General features: G+C 40.2%; 1 protein-coding gene across 1 annotated transcript in view; it reads left to right on the forward strand.

Annotated features, from left to right (window-relative positions):
- The window catches only part of adgrl2a (adhesion G protein-coupled receptor L2a), a 63,867-nt gene extending 46,726 nt beyond the window's left edge, over positions 1–17,141 (forward strand). The window contains exons 11-20 of the mRNA XM_079245258.1: positions 485–658; positions 1,597–1,809; positions 2,584–2,804; positions 3,412–3,478; positions 7,467–7,558; positions 9,913–10,081; positions 10,272–10,400; positions 12,475–12,571; positions 16,355–16,393; positions 17,009–17,141. Of these exons, the coding sequence (XP_079101384.1) occupies positions 485–658; positions 1,597–1,809; positions 2,584–2,804; positions 3,412–3,478; positions 7,467–7,558; positions 9,913–10,081; positions 10,272–10,400; positions 12,475–12,571; positions 16,355–16,392 (1,200 nt within the window). The 3' untranslated portion in view covers position 16,393; positions 17,009–17,141. The remainder of the gene's footprint in view (positions 1–484; positions 659–1,596; positions 1,810–2,583; positions 2,805–3,411; positions 3,479–7,466; positions 7,559–9,912; positions 10,082–10,271; positions 10,401–12,474; positions 12,572–16,354; positions 16,394–17,008) is intronic.
- The last annotated feature ends 2,527 nt before the right edge of the window (positions 17,142–19,668 follow it).

A 19,668-nucleotide genomic window follows, 5' to 3' on the forward strand; every position in this document is an offset into this window, starting at 1 on the left:
GTGAATTCTTAATGAAAACTAATTCTTTAATCAACATTGGAATATAAATGATACCCATTTTCTTTTATAGTGAGGAAAATTAACTCCTAGATTAGCCCTACAATCTAGGATGAAATTGCTGGAGCACCAATTATCTTTCGTCTTTTAAAGTTGTCACTGGAGTTCCCAGAGGGCCATGCATGACTCCATTCTTTATCAGAGAAAATGTGCAATTCCAAAGACATGCCGTCAAACAATTATGCTTCTCTGTTATTAAGGCCTCATATACTCAACCATGCTTCGGTAAATTTGGCAAGCATGTGCCAAATGAGATACAACATATGAATTGCTTCATAAGAGCTGTGAAGTGAGAAATCCTCACTCATATCAGTGCAGAAAAATACTTTGTATGAGTAGGGGGTAAATGGCCTCTGTGTTCTACATGTGCTTCAATTTCAGGAAGTCAATTATTTGGACACTTAACCATATCTCTTGTTATCTGCAGATGGAGCACTACTTCAACTCCAATTGCTCCTTCTGGAATTACTCGGAGAGAAGTATGACGGGCTACTGGTCCACCCAAGGCTGCAAGCTCATGGACTCCAATAAAACACACACCACCTGCTCATGCAGTCATCTTACCAACTTTGCAATCCTCATGGCACACCGTGAAATCTCAGTAGGTCACACCTTTTTTTTTCTTTCCTGTCAAACTCACCAGTATGATTTAAGATTTGTTAGGAACAGGATTACCATTTCTGGGTTCAGGTGTTGTTATAATGTTGTAGGTATTATCTGGGAGGTGGTACAGAGTCTCCCAGTCCCACACGTCCCAACAGTTTTTATACCAAGGCCATCATTCCATATGTCTTATTTTATTATTTTATTTATTTTCTAAATTTTGCAAGGTTGATGTAATATGTCAATATGTCACCATATGTGACATACTGACAAGAAAGTATCTATAGTACTATCTAGTGTCTATTCTATTCTATTCTATTCTATTCTATTCTATTCTATTCTATTGCAGTGAGGGTCAAAGTGTATTTAAAACTGTGTTTGATTCTGTTTGTAAAAGTCTGTTAAAGTCACCAAAAATTAAAAAGATAAAATAAAAAAAAAACCTTAAAAGATTTCTTTTTAATTTAGATGCAGAATTGGAGAATTGAAGAAGATAAAATATGAGTTCACATATGTCTAGAAAGTATTGACGAAAGAAAAAATTTTGTCAAAATGAAATACACTTAGTTTGGATTGAAGGAAATATGATTATGAGACCATTTTATACCATTTTGTGCTCCATCATGAATATCTTGGGACCTCTTTGGATTTTATTTTCTTACATGCAGATAAAAACTTTTATGTTGTTGAATATTTTTGTCTCATTGGCAAAATGCATATATTAAAGTTGGTTGTTCTTTGGAGTTTCCCCGGTGACCGAGAACTGTGTTTACTTCACTAATGTTTTATTCAATCTGTATATTCATAAGCATTTCTAACAAAGTCCTATGTGATGCCCAGGACATAAAATACTTCCATCTTTCTGCTTAATACTGGAAATAAAAATCCTCGCAGATAAACTTTTTAAGTGGAAGTTTATCTTTTGCTCTTTTCTAGGGCAACATTAGAGACCATCATGAACTGCTCCTTACGGTCATCACCCGCGTTGGCATTGTGGTATCCCTGGTCTGCCTCACCATCTGCATCTTCACCTTCTGCTTCTTCCGGGGCTTGCAGAGCGATCGCAACACCATCCACAAGAACCTGTGCATCAATCTCTTTATCGCAGAGTTGATATTCCTAATTGGTATTGACATGACAGAACCAAGGGTAAGCTGGACTGACCTTACCCTATTGATATGGTTTTATTTATTCCCTTTCACTTTATCTCATCTCATCCCTCAAGACAAAAGATGCTTTTAGGACAAAATGGATGGGACTTAAAGCATTGTTTGTTTCCAACCTTCCCTGGCTGTCTCTGACATGACATGGCTGGGACAGCACCATTAATACAGATTACTAAGGAGGCATGTCTTACATTTGACAGGTCTTTTTTTTCCTCTTTCACTTAAAGTCACTGTTGCCATGGCTGAGCCTGCAAACGTACCACTTTCTACCCTCGCTTTATATATTTATTTTTAAATATTTCCCCTTCAATTTGGAGAAATACAAAAACAGAGCGTATAGCTGGGAAGTGAAGCTTCGGGTGCTGAGCTGTAGGTTGAAATTTACTTACTAAAACCTCAAACCTCACAATATGCATGACATTTTAATTTCTGCTGTGCTGCTGGAAACGCAGGCCTGTGCACCGCCAGAGCCCATGTGCTGAATGAAAATTCATTAATGCTTTTCATCAGTTTTATGGATATACATTCTGCTGAATGAGAGAAGTAAATGCGATGAATGTCATCTTTTTGATGAGTATTAATAAAATATGGAGGTATTTGATATACAGTTTTCAATAAAGAAACCACAACAGATATCCTTCTTTCCATGGTTAGATTATTGTTATTCTACAAGTTAATCTAATTATGCCTTTTTTTTTATTAGCTATGTATTGAAAACCAGCTATAATATTTGTTCTCTGTCATTGTTCGCTCTCAGATTGGATGTGCCATCATTGCGGGGATTCTCCACTTCTTCTTCTTGGCTTCCTTTTCCTGGATGTGTCTTGAGGGGGTCCAGCTCTATCTCATGCTTGTGGAGGTCTTTGAGAGCGAATACTCACGGAAAAAGTACTACTACGTGTCCGGCTACCTCTTCCCCGCCATTGTGGTCGCCGTCTCTGCAGCGATTGACTATGGAAGCTACGGGACCAAGAAAGCGTAAGAGCGGAGCAGACACACTGAACGCTCCACTGTGCAGACTCACCTGCTGTGACTTGTTTGTGGTAGATTTTGAAATGAAATCAGCTCATCTTTGCCAGCACCTTATGTGTGTCCCCGGAGACTACACCAAAACATGTGAGCTCTTTTTTGCCAGGGATGGGCAGCTGTTCAATTTTTCATGTCATTTGAAAGTGGCTGACAGACCCGACGTTGTGGTTTCACCGGCGGGTGCAGCTACATTAATGCTTGTCTATTCAAAGACCCTCCTGTGACCTCTTGTTTGTAAATGCTTTCTTAAAGAGAAGAGCGCAGTGCAGAAGCCTTTTACATAGATTAATGGCCATATCACAGCTAAAGCCCGGCTGTCTTTCCTCTGTTTTGTACACATGTATTTATGTTCAACATGAAAAATCTCTCTAGGTTAAATATTGATGGAAGAACAACAATAGTCCATCCATTAAATACCTTCAGCTCAAGCGACAAAAAAAATGTATTTCCCCCATTATTATTTGTCCTGGGGAGCTGATATTGGGTTTTTTTATTTGTTTAGTTTTTTTAATACTTGTCTCTCCCTAAAGCTTAAGTATCTGTTTCTTTATCACAGGTGCTGGCTAAGTGTGGACAATCATTTCATATGGAGCTTTATTGGACCTGTCACCTTTATCATCATGGTAAGCCAATATATTTTTGCTTTGAGTTCTGAGCCTTAACAGCATGCGGGAGGACTGAGAGTGAGGGATGAAAGAGATGCAGGAGAAGGATAAAGGAAGTGAGACATTTGGACTGAAGGAAGAAGTCGGCAGGATTTTCTTACCCCTGCCTTCCTCAACAGTGACAGGTTAATTCTGCGCCAAAGACAGATTTCCAGAAACCCAACCATTCTTTGTGCCTCCCTTCACCTGACAAGGATCAGGACTTGATGGTGTACTCTAACCTTGGTTTTGTACAACTTTGTGAAGTGACAGTACTTTAACGGCCTTCAGTTTATACTTTATATGATCAAGAAAAAGAATATATATATATATATATATATATATATATATATATATATATATATATATATATATATATATATATATATATATATAAATATATTAAAAACTGCCTCAATGTGGTATTCTGTAGCAGATAGGAAATGTTAGTGTTTCTTACTCTTTTTATCCTCCTCTGCTTTCACTTCCTTGAGTGTTTTTCTGCTCTTAGCAAATAGTAGATGGTAGTGTCAGGGAGAAGAAAAGCAAATCCGTCTCTCTGTTGGTCAAGGACCGTCAAAAGTGAAGGACATATAGCATATCATATTGACATATGTTCCATAGAGGCATGCAATTATTTACTGGTCATGACATTATTATCTCCCGCTCCATCAGAGAGGCTCAGAAGAACGAGACCTCGGGGAGTCTGACTCCTCTACAGAAAAAAAAAAGGAAATAGCACGCGTTATCCCTCACATATATATTCTCTCAGCCTACCGCATGATGTGTCACTTTGCCCTCGTGCACACCAGAGGACAAGTCAGCTCTGCAAACTTGTCTTGCTTCCATCCTGGAAGGTTGGGTAGTATTTGTTCAGCACCATGTTCATTATACAATCTAATGGCTAGTACAGTATCTACAGACACTGTGACCTCTGTTGAACATCAAGCTGACACTGAAAATATACTAGAGAGAAAGGGGCAGCCGTGTCAAATTCCAGTGAGTGTCTGCACATTATTGGCAGACTGCTAGGAGCTTTCACAGCAAAGCTACGGTAGTGCTCTTTGTGGGCGGTGGCAGAATAAATAAAAGACGAGTCCGCTCGCTGGACTGCATTTCACAGTTTTCTCAAAGAGAAAATGTTGCCTCTCAATGATGCATTTAAACATGGATGAGGAAGTGCAGAAAGGACTTGAAGATCTACGTTGAATTGAAATGTCTTTGAGTAAATGCTGAAATGCCTTTTTTTTTTATCTTTTCATTCCTTTTTCTTTGTTTTCTTTGTTTTTTTTTTTTCTTTTTTCTTGTAGCGCCTGCTTTGAACGTGCGAGCTTATAACTGAAGAAAAACCCAACATCGTATCAAAGCAAACATACATTTTCTCCCTGCCTCAGCAAATGCTCTGTCAGCCACACAGGAATATGTTTCCTCCTCCCTAAATTGGGCCTTCATTGTTTTCCAATCGAGTGTTGCTCTCATAATAATTTGCATGAAAAATATGTCTGCAGTGGAAATGATGATCAGGATCCCAGCGGTGATGACCGGAGAGATAGAATCATGACCCTTTGAGGAGCTAATGTATTGCTGCAGAGCTAATGTGTGACAGCAGTGAGGCTTAGTGGCGTTGGCTCGATCTTAGCGCGTTGCCCCTCGGCTTCCGTGCAACAATTGTCTCGCAAAGACAAAGCACTCTAGAAGGGACACCTCATGGGAGCTTGCAGGAGCAAGGTTTGTCTACATCATCCGTGACCCTGGTTTTTCTACAAATTGGCTTTGTCCTTGTCAATGAGAGAGAGGGATAGAAAAGACTCACAAGAAAAGAAAAAAGTAAAAAGAAATAGTGCAGCTTATGCTATGTGTGGATCCCCTTATGCAACACAAACTATGTGAGGGCCAGGTAATGGTGGCTTTAACCAAAGGTGGTCATGTTTTTCCTTCATCCTGCTGAAAAGGGTTCCGAATACTGACTGGAAACTAAAGCACGGAGCAGACATTTAGATCTGTGTTCCCAGGCATAGGTCGCTTGTCTCTGGGTACAGGAGGTATTAGCTCCATGAAAGGGGAACATGGAAGTAATGAGTGGTGGAGGGAGCCATTAGTATGCTTGAGATAGCTTCAACACAAGGCCTCTTGGATCATGACACGTCGTGAGCAGTTCTTGTCATCTGGACAGCTCCATCTGCACCTTTAATATTTTATCCCCAGCAGTTCATTTAGAGTTCAGTGTGTACACACACAGTCCACTTCAGAAAAAAGCTTTCTCCCCCAGTCCCAGTGAGGCGAGGTGCTTCTGCATGGCTTGCAGTGATGATTCAGAGACAGAGTGAAGGATAGAGGCAAGGCAGCTTCGCCCCAGCAAGAGGGATCCCCCGGGAAGGGCTGCGAAAGCATGTCGGTAGGGGTGGGAACATGTGCCATGCTGCTAGGTTACTTTAAAGCACTGTGCCCCTCTCCTCTGTCTCATTGGATCCATGTCACCACTCCATGTGTGAAAGTTTGTTTTTTTTTTATATTTCAAAAAGTCCTTGCCCACCTATTCCCCCCCTCTCTGACTCATGCAAGCGGATGACAGAAATAATGGCTGATAGCTGCGAAACAAAACATGGTTTCAGTGGCGTCTATGATATAAAAGAGGGTTAGCAATTTTTCCCCCTACCTCGCGCTCTTTCTTTCCTTTTTTTTTCTTTCTTTTTTTTTTTTTTTTCCTGCAGTCGTCCCTTTCTTTTACAGCCTTGCTCATTGTGTGTGTGTGGCTCCGTGAGTTGATTGCATGTAGAGGGGGTGATGTATTGATCACAGGCAGTCTTTTGATAGCAGTGTGAGCCTGAACACCAAGAAATTTCTACTCAAGGATGAATGGCTGTGGTCTGAGCCCAGCTCACAAAGGTCCCTCGTATTGGCAATTTGTCTCCATTTTTCTTTTTCTGGCATTCTAAAAATATCATTGTGGCACTCTAATGCACCATTTGTGAGGCTCTCCTGGAAAATCTTTTTTTATTTTTGTTTTTAAAAATGCACAAACAAAACCGTGTTTTTGTCTTTGCAAATGAGTTTATTTGTGCGCTACGTTTTCCGCTGCATTGTTGTATTTGTGTGATCTTTTGACACGCTCTATTGGAGACACACATCTCAATTCTTCTTCCTCAGACATTCCTTGACATTATTTATACATGGGTAGTTTGCGGTACAAACACAGTTTGGTACATCTGCCGTGAGTGCTTGTGCATGCTGTGTTGTGGACTAGTTTGCAGCAGAATAAATGTTTTTGAAGTGAATTATTTGGAGGGGGCGCCTTGCTGGACCGTTCAGCCTTTGTGTCTCTAAATCACACTATTGATTTTTAAGCTACCAAATAAATGTGCTCAGAAATACAGCACATGGTATCCTTGTCTGAACCTGATATGTGCCACTGTGTCCTTTAAGATTTAATATGCTAAAACAAGCATGGACTCTCCCTCTCCCTCCTGTTTTTATTTATTTATTTTTATTTTTTATATCAAGACACTAGAGAATCAAACAAAATATACCATCTTCCCTCATGCCTTTTGTTGGTGGTTATACCTGATTATATTTCACTATGTGCATAAAATGATATGCAGTTGTTTTGTACAACACGAGGCTCTCTTATTTCTCCCGCTACTTTTCATTCCCATCTAACATAACCAGACTACTGCTATATGGCTGTTTCTTCTCTTTTTTTTTCACAGTGATGGATTTTAATGCATTTCCATGCTCTTATTGATATAGAATGACACTAAATTTGGCGCCAGTCTGCCTGTCTGAGACTAGCTGGAACGATAGATGTTTATTGGATTAGTCTGTGGACATGCAGAGTTGAAGGCTCTCTGCTTTTAATACTTATAGTCAAATTAACAGTTTTTTTTCTCTCTCTCTCTCTCTCTGTGTCTGCTCTCTCTTGAGTAATACATCTTCATGAATTAACACTGCCATTACTCTGTTTTGACAGCTCAATCTCATATTCTTGGTGATCACAATGTACAAAATGGTGAAGCACTCTACCACCCTGAAACCAGATTCAAGCCGACTGGAGAATATAAAGTAAGTGAAGAATCATGTGCCGAAACCCCGACGTTCTCCATTGTGTCCGCACCTTAACACTGCTTCCTTTCTTCCACAAGAAAAATAATGTTCTTTTACTGTCATGCTTGTGTTTGCTGCTGCTTCTTCAGTTTCTTTTTATCTTTTAATCATTTTTATCTGAAAGGATGTTTAACAGATGGTTGTATCCGGAATGAAGCTGGTGTTTTGAGTTGTACTTGTGGATGATTTAACTATCTCGATGACGCCACGCACTTTGTTGAACCTGCTTTTCGTGCTGTGTTGTTTGCTCCAAACCACTAACCGCAGAATGGCACTGGCATGACACACATCACTCTTAAGACTGCAGCTTTAATACGCGCTGTTGGCTCTTGGGAGGGCGAGGGTGGGGTGGAGCAGAACAGCTAACGTGCGTTTGCCACTGAAGCATGTCTAACCTTATTCTCTGATGGGTCTCAGTTTTTATTCCTGAAAGCAGAAAACAGAACAAATATCAATGTACGTCCAGAACATTTCTGCTTGTTGAAGATTTTTTGCCTCAGAATTTTGCTCTTGGCCTGTAACTTTTTTTTTTTTTTTTTTTTTTTTTTTTTTTTTACCCCTTATCGATTAAACATTATTTATTGCTGTTTTCTGCAGGCTGAGATTTATGACCCCTTCCATTTGGGGGTAGTATGGGCTTTTTGGTTGCAGTAGTAATGCTAGTTTTCACCATTACATTATTACAGTAAAGTGTTCTAACTGCCACCACTCTGTGTCAGAGCAACGCTGTTGCTTTTTATAGTCGGTGTTTGTTATTTTAGGGTTTTTTTTTTTTTTTGCAGTGTATGTCTACAATATTACAGCGCTGTGGTAAAACCGCAATCAGGGAGAAAAGTCAAGAAAAGGGCTTATTTCGACTTCTTGGTGGATTCGTGATGGACTACTCGCTTATCAAGGAAACCACAGCAGACCACATTTGCTGAACTTGGTGGCTCTTTCAGATTTGTCTGCATTTTATTCCTAGACGTCGGGAATGATTTAATCTAGACTTGTTTGCGCTGAGAAATCCCACTGTTTACTAATGGCTGTTTACTTGTGGTAATTTCCTTTGTGTTCTTTGTGCCAGTTTGCTTTCAGAGCTAGTTTAGCACAATGGTCATCGCATGTTGCATGTGAAGGCAAAGCTAACGCGCACCCTCTCTTTTCTTCTCTCCTCTCATCCTTCTTCTTCCTCTCTCTCTGTTCTGCGATCCACACCAGTAATTATCGCGTTTGTGACGGCTACTATAATACAGATTTGCCTGGGTAAGCCTTTATTATGCACCTCAGATAATTCTACCCACACAACACCATCCACTTATCAGAAGCACAAATGCAAACTCAAACCACAGACAATGTGCTCTGACCAAATGCTCTGCTATCGACGGGATTTCTGTAATTGATTCAACAACAGCAAAAACAAACAAGTTTTTAGTTCTTGTTAGAACCTTAATTTCATTGCCTCCAGTGATTTCCCTTGGATCAAAGTTGAAGATATCATACTCAAGTGCCAACTAACACACGCTGCTGTGCGCTCTGATCTAATTGTGTTTCTCTCCTCCTGCCTATCATGCTCTCTAGCTATGAAGATAATAAACGGTTTATCAAGTAAGAACATGTTGCCCAATAGTCTCCTCTTCAGCTTCTAGTTTCCTCTCTCCTCTTTCCCTTATTCGTTCTTTTCTTTCCCCCTTTTTTTTCTGTCTTTTTCTTTCTTTCAACGGTTCATCCTCCTCCAGACTGCAGCTTGAATGCTTCTCATCCATCCTCCTTGTGACTGGTCACTATCACCATTCTCATCAATCCAGTGCCGTGGTTATTGTTGTGTGTATGAGCATCGAACTGTGACCGCTGTTGGTGTCTGAAGGCTCCACGGGACCTTTACACTCAAAGCGGGGAATTTTCCCTGAAAATGTTCCACATCTGCCTCGTTTTCCACTCTTGATAACATACACTAGACGACTTAGTATTTATTTGTTTCTTCTTTTTTTTTCTTGTTTGTTTATTTATAGTTATTTGCTGCTCAGTACGTTGAAACATATCTTCAGTTCTTTACACTACGAAGCTAGGTGTAGCTTCTTTTTTCTTTCTGAAGGGAGGAATTGTATATGAGCTGAAAATTTGTGTTATGAGAGGGATGGGACAGTGTCATTAGGGGGTTTTAAGATTGCATATGTGTTTTTTTGTCATTATATTTTTATTTTTTACCCCCCCACTCCCACTCACCAGGTGATAAAAATCTCAGTCATTGCTCTGCTTTTGGAAATTTCTAATGTTTTATTTGTCCTCTTCTTTTTTTTGCTCCTTTTTTCTTTTGTCCTTCGGTCTCTTAGGTCCTGGGTTATGGGGGCTTTCGCCTTGCTGTGCCTGCTGGGTCTCACTTGGTCCTTCGGGCTCTTCTTCATCAGCGAAGCCTCAATCGTCATGGCTTACCTCTTTACCATATTCAACACCTTCCAAGGAATGTTTATCTTCATTTTCCATTGCCTCCTTCAGAAAAAAGTAAGGTTTTTTTGGATCCGCATTGTTGAAACTCTGATTTGTCCTTCAAGTTGAAAAGGTCTGAGAGTTTTAGTATTCCAGCATTCCACTTTTCTAATATAAAGACCAAACACCGCTTGGTTGATATTATGGCTAAGTCATTTTTTAAAGTCAACAATCTGTGCAAACACTCGGCTGTTTGCTCATGCAGGTCCGTAAAGAGTACAGCAAGTGCTTCCGTCACACATACTGCTGCGGTGGGCTGCCGACCGAGAGCTCGCATGGTTCTGCAAAGACATCCACAACACGGACCAGTGCACGCTACTCATCTGGCACACAGGTAGACCGGCAACTTTACACAGTCAGATCCTTCCAGAGCTGAAGAGAAAGGCACAGTGTTTTCTTTCGCCGAGGAGGATGTACAATGCTGACAGATGATGTTCAGACCCATCTTTTACATTCTGTTATGCTTCAGATTTGTGTTGAAAATAGATTAAAACTCATCTGTTTCTCATCAGCCTACACACGTTCTGGAATGACAAAGCAACAATAGGTTTATGGATCTTTTTTTCCCCAGTTTATTGAAACAAAGACTGAAAAACCCAATTCACACAGGCATTCAGACTTTTCAGACTTTTTTATGACACTCATTTCAGCCTCCATGCGTGCTTTGGGATGCTTCTACAATTTTATAATTTGCCCAAAGGAACCTTTTTGTACATAATTAGGAATGGCAAACGCCTGTGAATATAAAGCCGGACAGGATTAAAGGGTCAAAAAGCACAGCAGCCCACTTCATAGTAAATGAAAACTGTTTGCACAGATATTCTGGATCTGTCAGCCAAACTGAGTGACCTGGGATGAAGGTCTTTGATTGTACAAGTCAGGCAAGCCAATGTTTTTTGTTGAATAAAATAGATTTTTTTTTTTTTTGTGGAGATTGAAGTACCTTGCTGAAGGCCTTTATGGAAGACTTACCAGAAAAAGCCGTTCCTCACTAAAAACACAGTTCCCTGGGAGTTTGCTAAAAGGAAACTGAATGACTCTCAGACCATGAGAAGCAAATTTTTCTGGTCTGATGGAGCAAATTTGAACTATCTGGCATTAATACTCGACAGTATGTGGGGGGAAAAAACAAGCACAGAGCATTACGTCATTTCTAATGTTCTTGTGGTCAAAGATGGTGATTCTGTGGGGACTGGGAGACCAGGAAGAACAAAGGGAAAGACCGACTCAGAAAAAATATGGAAATGGTAAAATCCTGGATGTTTGGAGGAGTGCTCACTAGCTCATAGGATGAAGGTTCGCATTTCAAAATGATTTCTGTCCACTTGTGGGTTTTAGATATTTGCTGCTCCAAAACATCTGATTCACATCAAATGGATGCAACTGCTTGTTGTCAAGTTCTGCACAGTGATGCATTTATTTGAGTTAGGTGTGTTGAAGCAGGGAACATCTTAAACCTGCAGGACAGAGGCCTTCGAGGACCATGTTTACATCCTTACAACAGAGCATCCCTGGAGAGTGGTACAAATGAACACTAATAGTAAAACAAAGTGGAATAGAAGCTAAAATAAAATGTATGTCAAGCTGTTTAAAACGATGGACAAGAAGTCTAGAGGCTCCCATTGCTGACAAGAAAATGCTTCAACTAAACATTAAATAAATGTTCTGAATACGTGTTTTTTTGTTTTCCAGATGAGGAAAACAGGAACGTTGTTTCTTTCTATATAAATCTGAAACATAAAAAGTGTAGAACTTGAAAGAATCTGAGAAGTTTCTGTCAGCACTGCACTGTTACACGAGCATGTAGGCGTCGCACAGTGTGCACAGTCAGCGTTTAGGCTTCGAGGAGGATCAAGACATACTGGCATTACTGCACATTTTACAATGAGTATTTGCTGTGCTGCATGAGTGCCTTGCTTCTGTTCTACCCCTTTAGCACTTGCTTTTATCTTTTTTTTTTCTCACTAACGCCATGTGCATGGAATATAATATTACATTCTTTTAAGAGCATTACTGGTGCTTTTTTTACCACAGGGAGTACCTCAGTTGCAAAAACAGTACATGTTTAAATGATCCTTTTATTACTCTGAACTGATAGCTATAAAGACACAATAGCCTCGGATTGTTTTAGATTACAGACCATCACACACACACCGCCTTCCTCAACCAAAGAAGTGATGACTAGAGCTGCACTTGTTCAAAAGTTGACTTACATATATATATGAAATTAGATTTGAAGCATTTATACAGAGAGCGTTAAGATTAGGACCGCCCTCTGTTTGCTTTATATTAACAGCCAGGTGAGGTGTGCCACGTTTTGCAGTATGCACAGAAGATCTAATTAAAGTTGATCTGAAGGGTGAGGGCTAGCTTAAAATCCTAATGACTGTCCCTTGTTGACCTGACAGAGTCGTATCAGGAGAATGTGGAATGACACCGTAAGAAAGCAATCTGAGTCCTCCTTTATCTCAGGTGACATCAACAGCACCTCCACTCTTAACCAAGGTCAGTCCACGCCTCGTCTCTCTCCGCACCTGTGCACACATTTCATCATCCAGCTTAAAAACATCACCTTCAGGTTCCAATGATTTTACCACCAGACAGGGTGCAGGTAATTGTAATAAACGCCTTCAGCTTGAAATACGCAGCAGTATGGGTAATGATACAGGCGAGAGGCAAGATTTGAAGCCTTCACTGTCATCTTCTTGTTCTGCAAGCTAAAAAAGCCCACAAATCTTCAAATACTGCATCGTCATTCTGGCTGATAGCGTCAGTATCAAACTGGGAATGGGATGCTTTTTTTTTGCTTTTTTTTTTGTCATTTAAGTAATGGTTGTCCAAAGTTTAAACACAAGCTCAAGGAAAGCATAGAAAAAAGCCAAAATGGAAAGAAAAAAAAGTTTTATTTTCAGAAAATTTCCTAACATGCAGAAATTCCTTCCCATATAAGGTGACTTCTGTTACTTTAAAGGGGGGGTGGGGGGGTTTATGAAGGAGGGACGAAAAAAAAACTGTCATTTATTATTTAGCTTGAGCAAGAATATGATGATGAGAAGATGATGTTCAACTCTGGCTGACCCAGAGTACTTAGTGTGTTGTTTGGCTTTCTACTGCCTCTGAAATGGCTCTCCAAGCATGCATGGGGAAAGAGGGTTTACACCACGGTAGTTTAACTTCCCCTCCTCTGACTTCTGTTGCTGCTGCTCTTTACCTTCCCTTTTTTTATGTCACTTCCAAAAATTCAGAGCATTACATCAGGAGCTTTAAAGCACATTTTGACATGTTGATACATCAGTAACAATATAGAGATAGGGCGTTTTTTTTTTTCCCTTTTTTTCTTCGTCTTTTTCCCACAGTGCCATTTCCTGGAGATGTTAATGCAAAGGTTGGATATTGATCACTCCAGGGTGTAGTAGTTACCCTGGAGAGCTAGTGCACTGAAGGAGGGCTCTATCTCCTAGAAGCACTTCCATGTCATTAAAAACATCCCTGGAGACTTCTCAACATGACAGATGGCATTTAACACAGGTGATAAATGGCAGTGGAAATACCTCAGATCCTTAAAACACACTGCAAGAACGGCAGAAAAATGAGGGAGATTATGCTTTGGGAGATAATAGCTAATTGATTTTTTTTTTTTATTATTATTAAAAAAAAAAAAAATCTTGCTAAGATTGTCTTACCTGTCATACAAGAGAAATTATATTTTGGCTTGTTTGGAACAGTGAAACTTTGCATAACCACAAGAACCCAAAGTGCTGTTTTTGAAAAACGACGCTTCCTCGAGATAATACGTAAACTTCAGTTCTAAAATATACTGATGACAGAAGGCAATAATGAGCACAGTGGGGTGAAAATTTGTAGGTTTAGAGAAAAATGAGTTGCGAAGGATTTGTAACATACATATTAAATCAACTTGAGGGCTAGCAGCAAAAAATTGAATATTTCTGCCGCATGCTAAAAGAGCTGCTCTTATGTTTCCTTGCAAAATTCTGCACTTTTATTCCCGACCTTTAAATAAGTAACCCGGTTTCTGATTTTGGCATATATATACTCCAGGTGAAATCACTTGCTTGAAAATCCTGTTTTCTGAATTTCTTTTTCTTCACAAAACTTTTAAATCCCAAACTATTTTTCTCCCCCTCCTCTGTCTTGCCGCTCCAGGAATGACCGGGAACTATCTACTAACAAACCCTCTTCTGCGACCACAAGGCACTAACAACCCTTATAACACCTTACTGGCTGAGACAGTCGTGTGTAACACCCCCACAGCTCCAGTGTTTAACTCACCAGGTGTGCTTATTTAATTCTTCCACCTGCATTTCTGCCTTTTCTTATATCTCTGCCATTTGTTTTTTTTTCCTCCCTTTATGGTGGAGTGTACAGCAGGCCTAAAGAAAAGCAGAACGCTCTGCAGTATCACCTTTCCGTCTGAATCACTGTCTCCCAAATGCTTGATATAGTGCTCAGTATGTGTTGCACATAGACTGTATACATTGTGTGAATGTGTATGTGTGTGTGTGTGTGCGTGTCTGTGTGTGAAACGCACATGGTTTTTTTTCTTTTTCATGCACGACAAAGATTTTTGTGGTTCGCCTCGATGCAGCATCTGTGTTCTCATATTTCTCTTAACGGGACATAATGATTAAGATGGGAAAGAGATACTACATGTTCTGCCCGGAGATAATGTAAACAGTGGTGAAGACCTGAAGCTGTACTATAAACTGCATGATCATTAAGATTTATTTCCCTTAACTTATTAGGGGGATTTGTTTCTTTCTGTGTTTGCTTTAAAGGCTTCATCCTAAAACCTACTAGGCTGCAAGCAATACCATGCAGGATAAAGTTGACTATTTATGTATAGAATAAACATAAACATTAACTTTAGCAAGTAAATCACTGTAGTTTGGTTGCATGGGATATTTTAGCATATATCACACTGTAAAGACTACTGTAATAAAATGTATGTTCCTGCTATGAAACTGAAATGGCATCTTCTGTCGTGTCTTGTGCTTTTCCCTTGTGCTTTCCTCTAGTGACCTACAGAGAGACAAGTATGGGAGTAAAACTTAACTTTGCCTATCAAATGTAAATTTTATTCAGCATGCTTATTTAAAAACAACCCAAACCCTGGCACAATCACTGGTTTACTTTAGGCCATTAACACACACTCAGTGAGCAAGTGGTTCACAAAATTACCCGTCTAAATTCTGCGCTTATCTGAAGGAAAACAAAAGGTTTCATTGGTCATTTGAAGCAGTCGTTCAGATCTGACAGATTAATTGCACAAAATATGTTGCTCTTTTTCTGGTTTTATTTAGTTTTCCTCCCCCCACCCCCTCTCTTTTTTTTCCCCTTCTCCCCAAATGTCTGTCCTCATGTGGCATTCAGCAGTCTCAGTGTCCAGTTGTATTCCTGTCACACCTTCCAGACAACACCTGTCTGGACACTAAATTGCCTCCTTGCAGGCATTAGCACACGGGTGTCATGGCAGCAGCTGTTCAGTTTCCCTCACTTTCCTAATTCTTTTTTTTTTCCCACCTTCTTTTACAATAAATTTTGTAAAAGCTGCTCATTTTATATGCCTTCTGCAACACCAACGTCCCTCCACACACACACACACACACACACACACCTCCTGTCTTATTTGGGGCTTTCAGAAACGGCATTATGAATAACTGCAATAGCCTCCATCTTAATCTTCTCGTGTTATTCTACAAGGAGGTGTAACAGTCACAGCAGAGCACATTCTTTTATCTCCTCTTTCAATCATGACATAAATAATATTTGTATTTCTTGGCGCTGCTTTCCATGACCTCTACGTTTGAGAAATTCCTAACATAACTGCGCCTGACCTCTGCAGCGGCTGTGTTTTCTTGAGCTGTTCTGCTAGTGACCGGGGTCTCGCTGGGAACTGTTACTGTGACGGATGCCAAGTGCCGGACTGCGGGCCAGCTCTGACCTTTGCCAGCTTTGGCTGCACGAGCTGCCAACTAATGGACAGCAAGTGTACTGACACGAAGTCAGCTTAAAATAAAAGAAGTAATAAGAAAGGGGGAAAAAAGAAGAGATCTTCATAAATAAGCTGCTGGCGTTAAATTCAGAGAAGTGAAAGCAGTTTTAATGCTTGTCTGCTTAATTTGCTGAACCCTTGCTCTTGCTAAGTTGCAGTTAAGACTTTTACTTTACATTTTGTTTTGTTTTTTTGTTTTTTTTTGTTTGTTTGTTTGTTTTTTTGGGTGATTTTTCATGTTACAATAAATCATTTTACTTTCTTTTGTACATCAGCTGCTCTTAGACCAGATAGCCTGAGCAGACAGACATGATGTGAGTTGTCTAAAGTGAGTCTTTTCACCTGCTGTGTGTGGTGATGGTGGAGTGCTGCTTGTAGTGACAGCAACAATGGCTGACCCATGTCGACATGTTACTACTTTCCCTTTTTCTGTCGATGTCATCCTTTCTCATCGCTGTCCTTTGCTTTTCTTCAGCACATCCAATCTATTAGTTGCTAGAAAACCTTTGAGTGTCGTAGCGTGCCCGTTTGTGGCTTCATACTTGTGGACTTTTTTACCCTGTGTGTTGTGATTTTGCTTACTGTTTCAGTTTGTTATTAATGTTGTTTGGGATCCCTTTCATTGCTTTGTCACTTTTGTGGCAGAACTTCTCGAAGCATTGCTTATTTTACAACAACTTCTAAAAAAGGGAAAGTTGAAGTGTATATATGAGAAAGTAAAATGATTTCTCATTGCAAATGAAGCATGTTTATGTATTGTATGTTATGGATTGTGCCTAACTAACAGATTTATGGCATGGCTTTAAATTAACTTGACTTTTCCATGTGAAACCGCATCCTAAACAGCATTAAACTTTTAGGTTTTGTTTCTTTCATGGTTATCAGCCTTGACTAATGTCAACCCTCCTCACGTTTTCCTTTCTTCCCAGGGCACTCACTGAGCAATGCGGTGAGGGATACAAGTGCAATGGATACTCTACCGCTAAATGGTAACTTTAACAATAGCTACTCGCTCCGCAACGGGGACTTTGGCGACAGTGTGCAGGTAGTAGACTGCGGCCTCAGCCTGGACGATGCTGCCTTTGAGAAAATGATCATCTCTGAGCTCGTGCACAACAACCTGCGTGCCTGTAACAAAAGCCACCAACAGCAGCAGCACTCCAGTTTACATCATCCACCCCCCCACCACCAGCAGCCGCCACAATACCACCATCACCACCACACGGAGCGGGCTCCGCCCAAGGTGACGGTGGTGGGTGGCAGCAGCAGCAGCGAAGATGATGCTATTGTAGCTGATGCTTCATCTTTAGTCCACGTTGGCGACACGGTGGGCCTCGAGCTGCACCATCAGCAGGAGCTGGAGGCACCTCTCATCCCACAGCGGACTCACTCGCTTCTGTACGCACCCCAGAAGAAGGTGAGAACCGACGGGGAAGTTGATACCTACGTCAGTCAACTGACTCCCACCAACCCCGATGACAGCCTGCATTCCCCAAACAGAGACTCCTTGTACACTAGTATGCCTAACCTGAGAGACTCTCCATGCCCCGAGAGCAGTCCTGATGTTGTGGAGGATCTGTCCCCCACCAAGAGGAGTGAGAATGAGGACGTTTACTACAAGAGCATGCCTAATTTAGGGGCTGGCCACCAGCTCCAAGCCTATTACCAGATAGGCAAAGGGAGCAGTGATGGTTACATTATTCCCATCACAAAAGAGGACTGCATCCCTGAAGGCGACGTACGAGAAGGACAGATGCAGTTAGTGACAAGCCTTTAAACGTATTTAAATCATCCCCCAACCATCCTGTCCTTACACAAGCCTGACTTCTTGCAGGACACACTAGTGAGGGCAAGGGAAGTGTTCGATTTATTTTTTGGAGAGAGTGCAGAAGCCTTGTCACACAAGCTCACCATTTGCAAACTTCCCCTCTCCCGTCTACATTGCAACCCCCCCCAACCGCCCCCTCTCCTCTCGAATTGCACCACTGCAGACCAACAGACTTGGAGCGCCGCAATGGCAGTGCAAAGTTTTAAAGAGACTGTATATAAAATGCAGAGTCAGATTTCATTTTTAAGAGACAAGCCGACTATGTATTTAAATGTGCTGCTGCTGTTAAAAAATTGAGAAAATTTTATGGTACAAAAAAAAAAAAAAAAAAAAAAATCCTGGAAAAAAAATGTAAAATCCCGAAAAAGAAATAAAACAGGCATTACTGGTTACATCCAATCAGCAGTTACCCTGTCAACAGGTTGTACATACACTCCCCAACATTCAAGTTGAAGTCTGTTTTTCTTTTTTGTTTGTTTTTTGTTTTTTTTTAGTCCTTTTTTTTTGTCTTTTTTTTTTTCCTTTAAATTGTGAACAAAACTTACACGCCTGGACCAGGACGTGGACACGTTGGTGAAATGTTCCTGATCAGACTGTTAGAGAAGGAATATAAGGTCCTGGCCGTACTCCCATCACCATGAAGTTTGGATTGTATAACCACTAGCAATCAAGCCCCTGGCCTTATATTTTCTCAACTGTACCTTGAGCTGTTGTCAAGGAAATCTGCTAAAATATATATTTTGTTGTATTGATAGTGTAAAATAAAAATTCATGGAGAACCGTTAACATAACGAAACCTTTGAATTGCAAAATTTAACGTTTGAGAGACTATTGTGTAGAAGATGCACATACGTTATACAGTGTGTTTCATGGTTCCAACACTTCATTCATGGTAATATGTTTGAACGTTCAAGGCTTGCAAAAAGAAAGATGGAGTCAATCAGTTCTAAAAAAAGAAAAAAAAAAACATCACTTTCCTCACCTGTGAACAGTGTTCCTTGCTTCAAGAGTTCCATTGATATCGCCCTTTGAAATATGTTTATTTGACTTTGCCAAAGTGGCATTACTTCAGTAGAACAGAACAGCAGCAACCCAGTTAAGGTTTATGCATTGCACAGTTTTTTTGTGTAATTTGAATTGATAGAGAACTTTATAACAGTCGTGGTTGAGTGTTGGGCAATTGCAACTGAACTGAAACCGACTTTTAATGATAACATTTTTATCATAAATGTAGTTCTTCCGCTCGGGTTTGGATATTTTATTTATTAAAAATCTTTCCAAAAAATAAATAAGTGGGAAAAGTGTGAATATTTTCCAGCACTGGTATACATACTGTACTGTAGCTCATGTTTTTTTTTAATGTAAACAGAAGGGGCTCATCACTTAAGACTGATGTAAAGTTCAACACTTGTTTATCAAATACAATAAATGTGAGATTTTTTGTCAAATGCCAGTTGCTTTTTAATGGTTTGTGCTTTTGGTACTAGAAAACAGGTTTAATTATTTTGCTATGGACAAGATACACTTTTGACTCAGGTTATAAGTAAGTCCCGAGCACCTTGAAAGGCAAATTGATCAATTTGTTTTCTGAAGGATTTTTTTTTCTTTTTTTCTTTTCTTTTTGTTTGGTCTGCTATTTCTTAAATCGCTGCAGAGTAGAGACAGCTCATTCCACCGTGTGTGTTAGAGAAGCCAAATTTGTCCATGTGATTCAAAGATGAGAAACTCAGGTAGGAAAATTGCATTGTAAATGTTACTCTT

The sequence above is a fragment of the Telmatherina bonti genome (genome assembly GCF_933228915.1).
Source record: "Telmatherina bonti genome assembly, chromosome: 8".
In the NCBI taxonomy this organism is placed as follows: Eukaryota; Metazoa; Chordata; class Actinopteri; order Atheriniformes; family Telmatherinidae; genus Telmatherina; species Telmatherina bonti.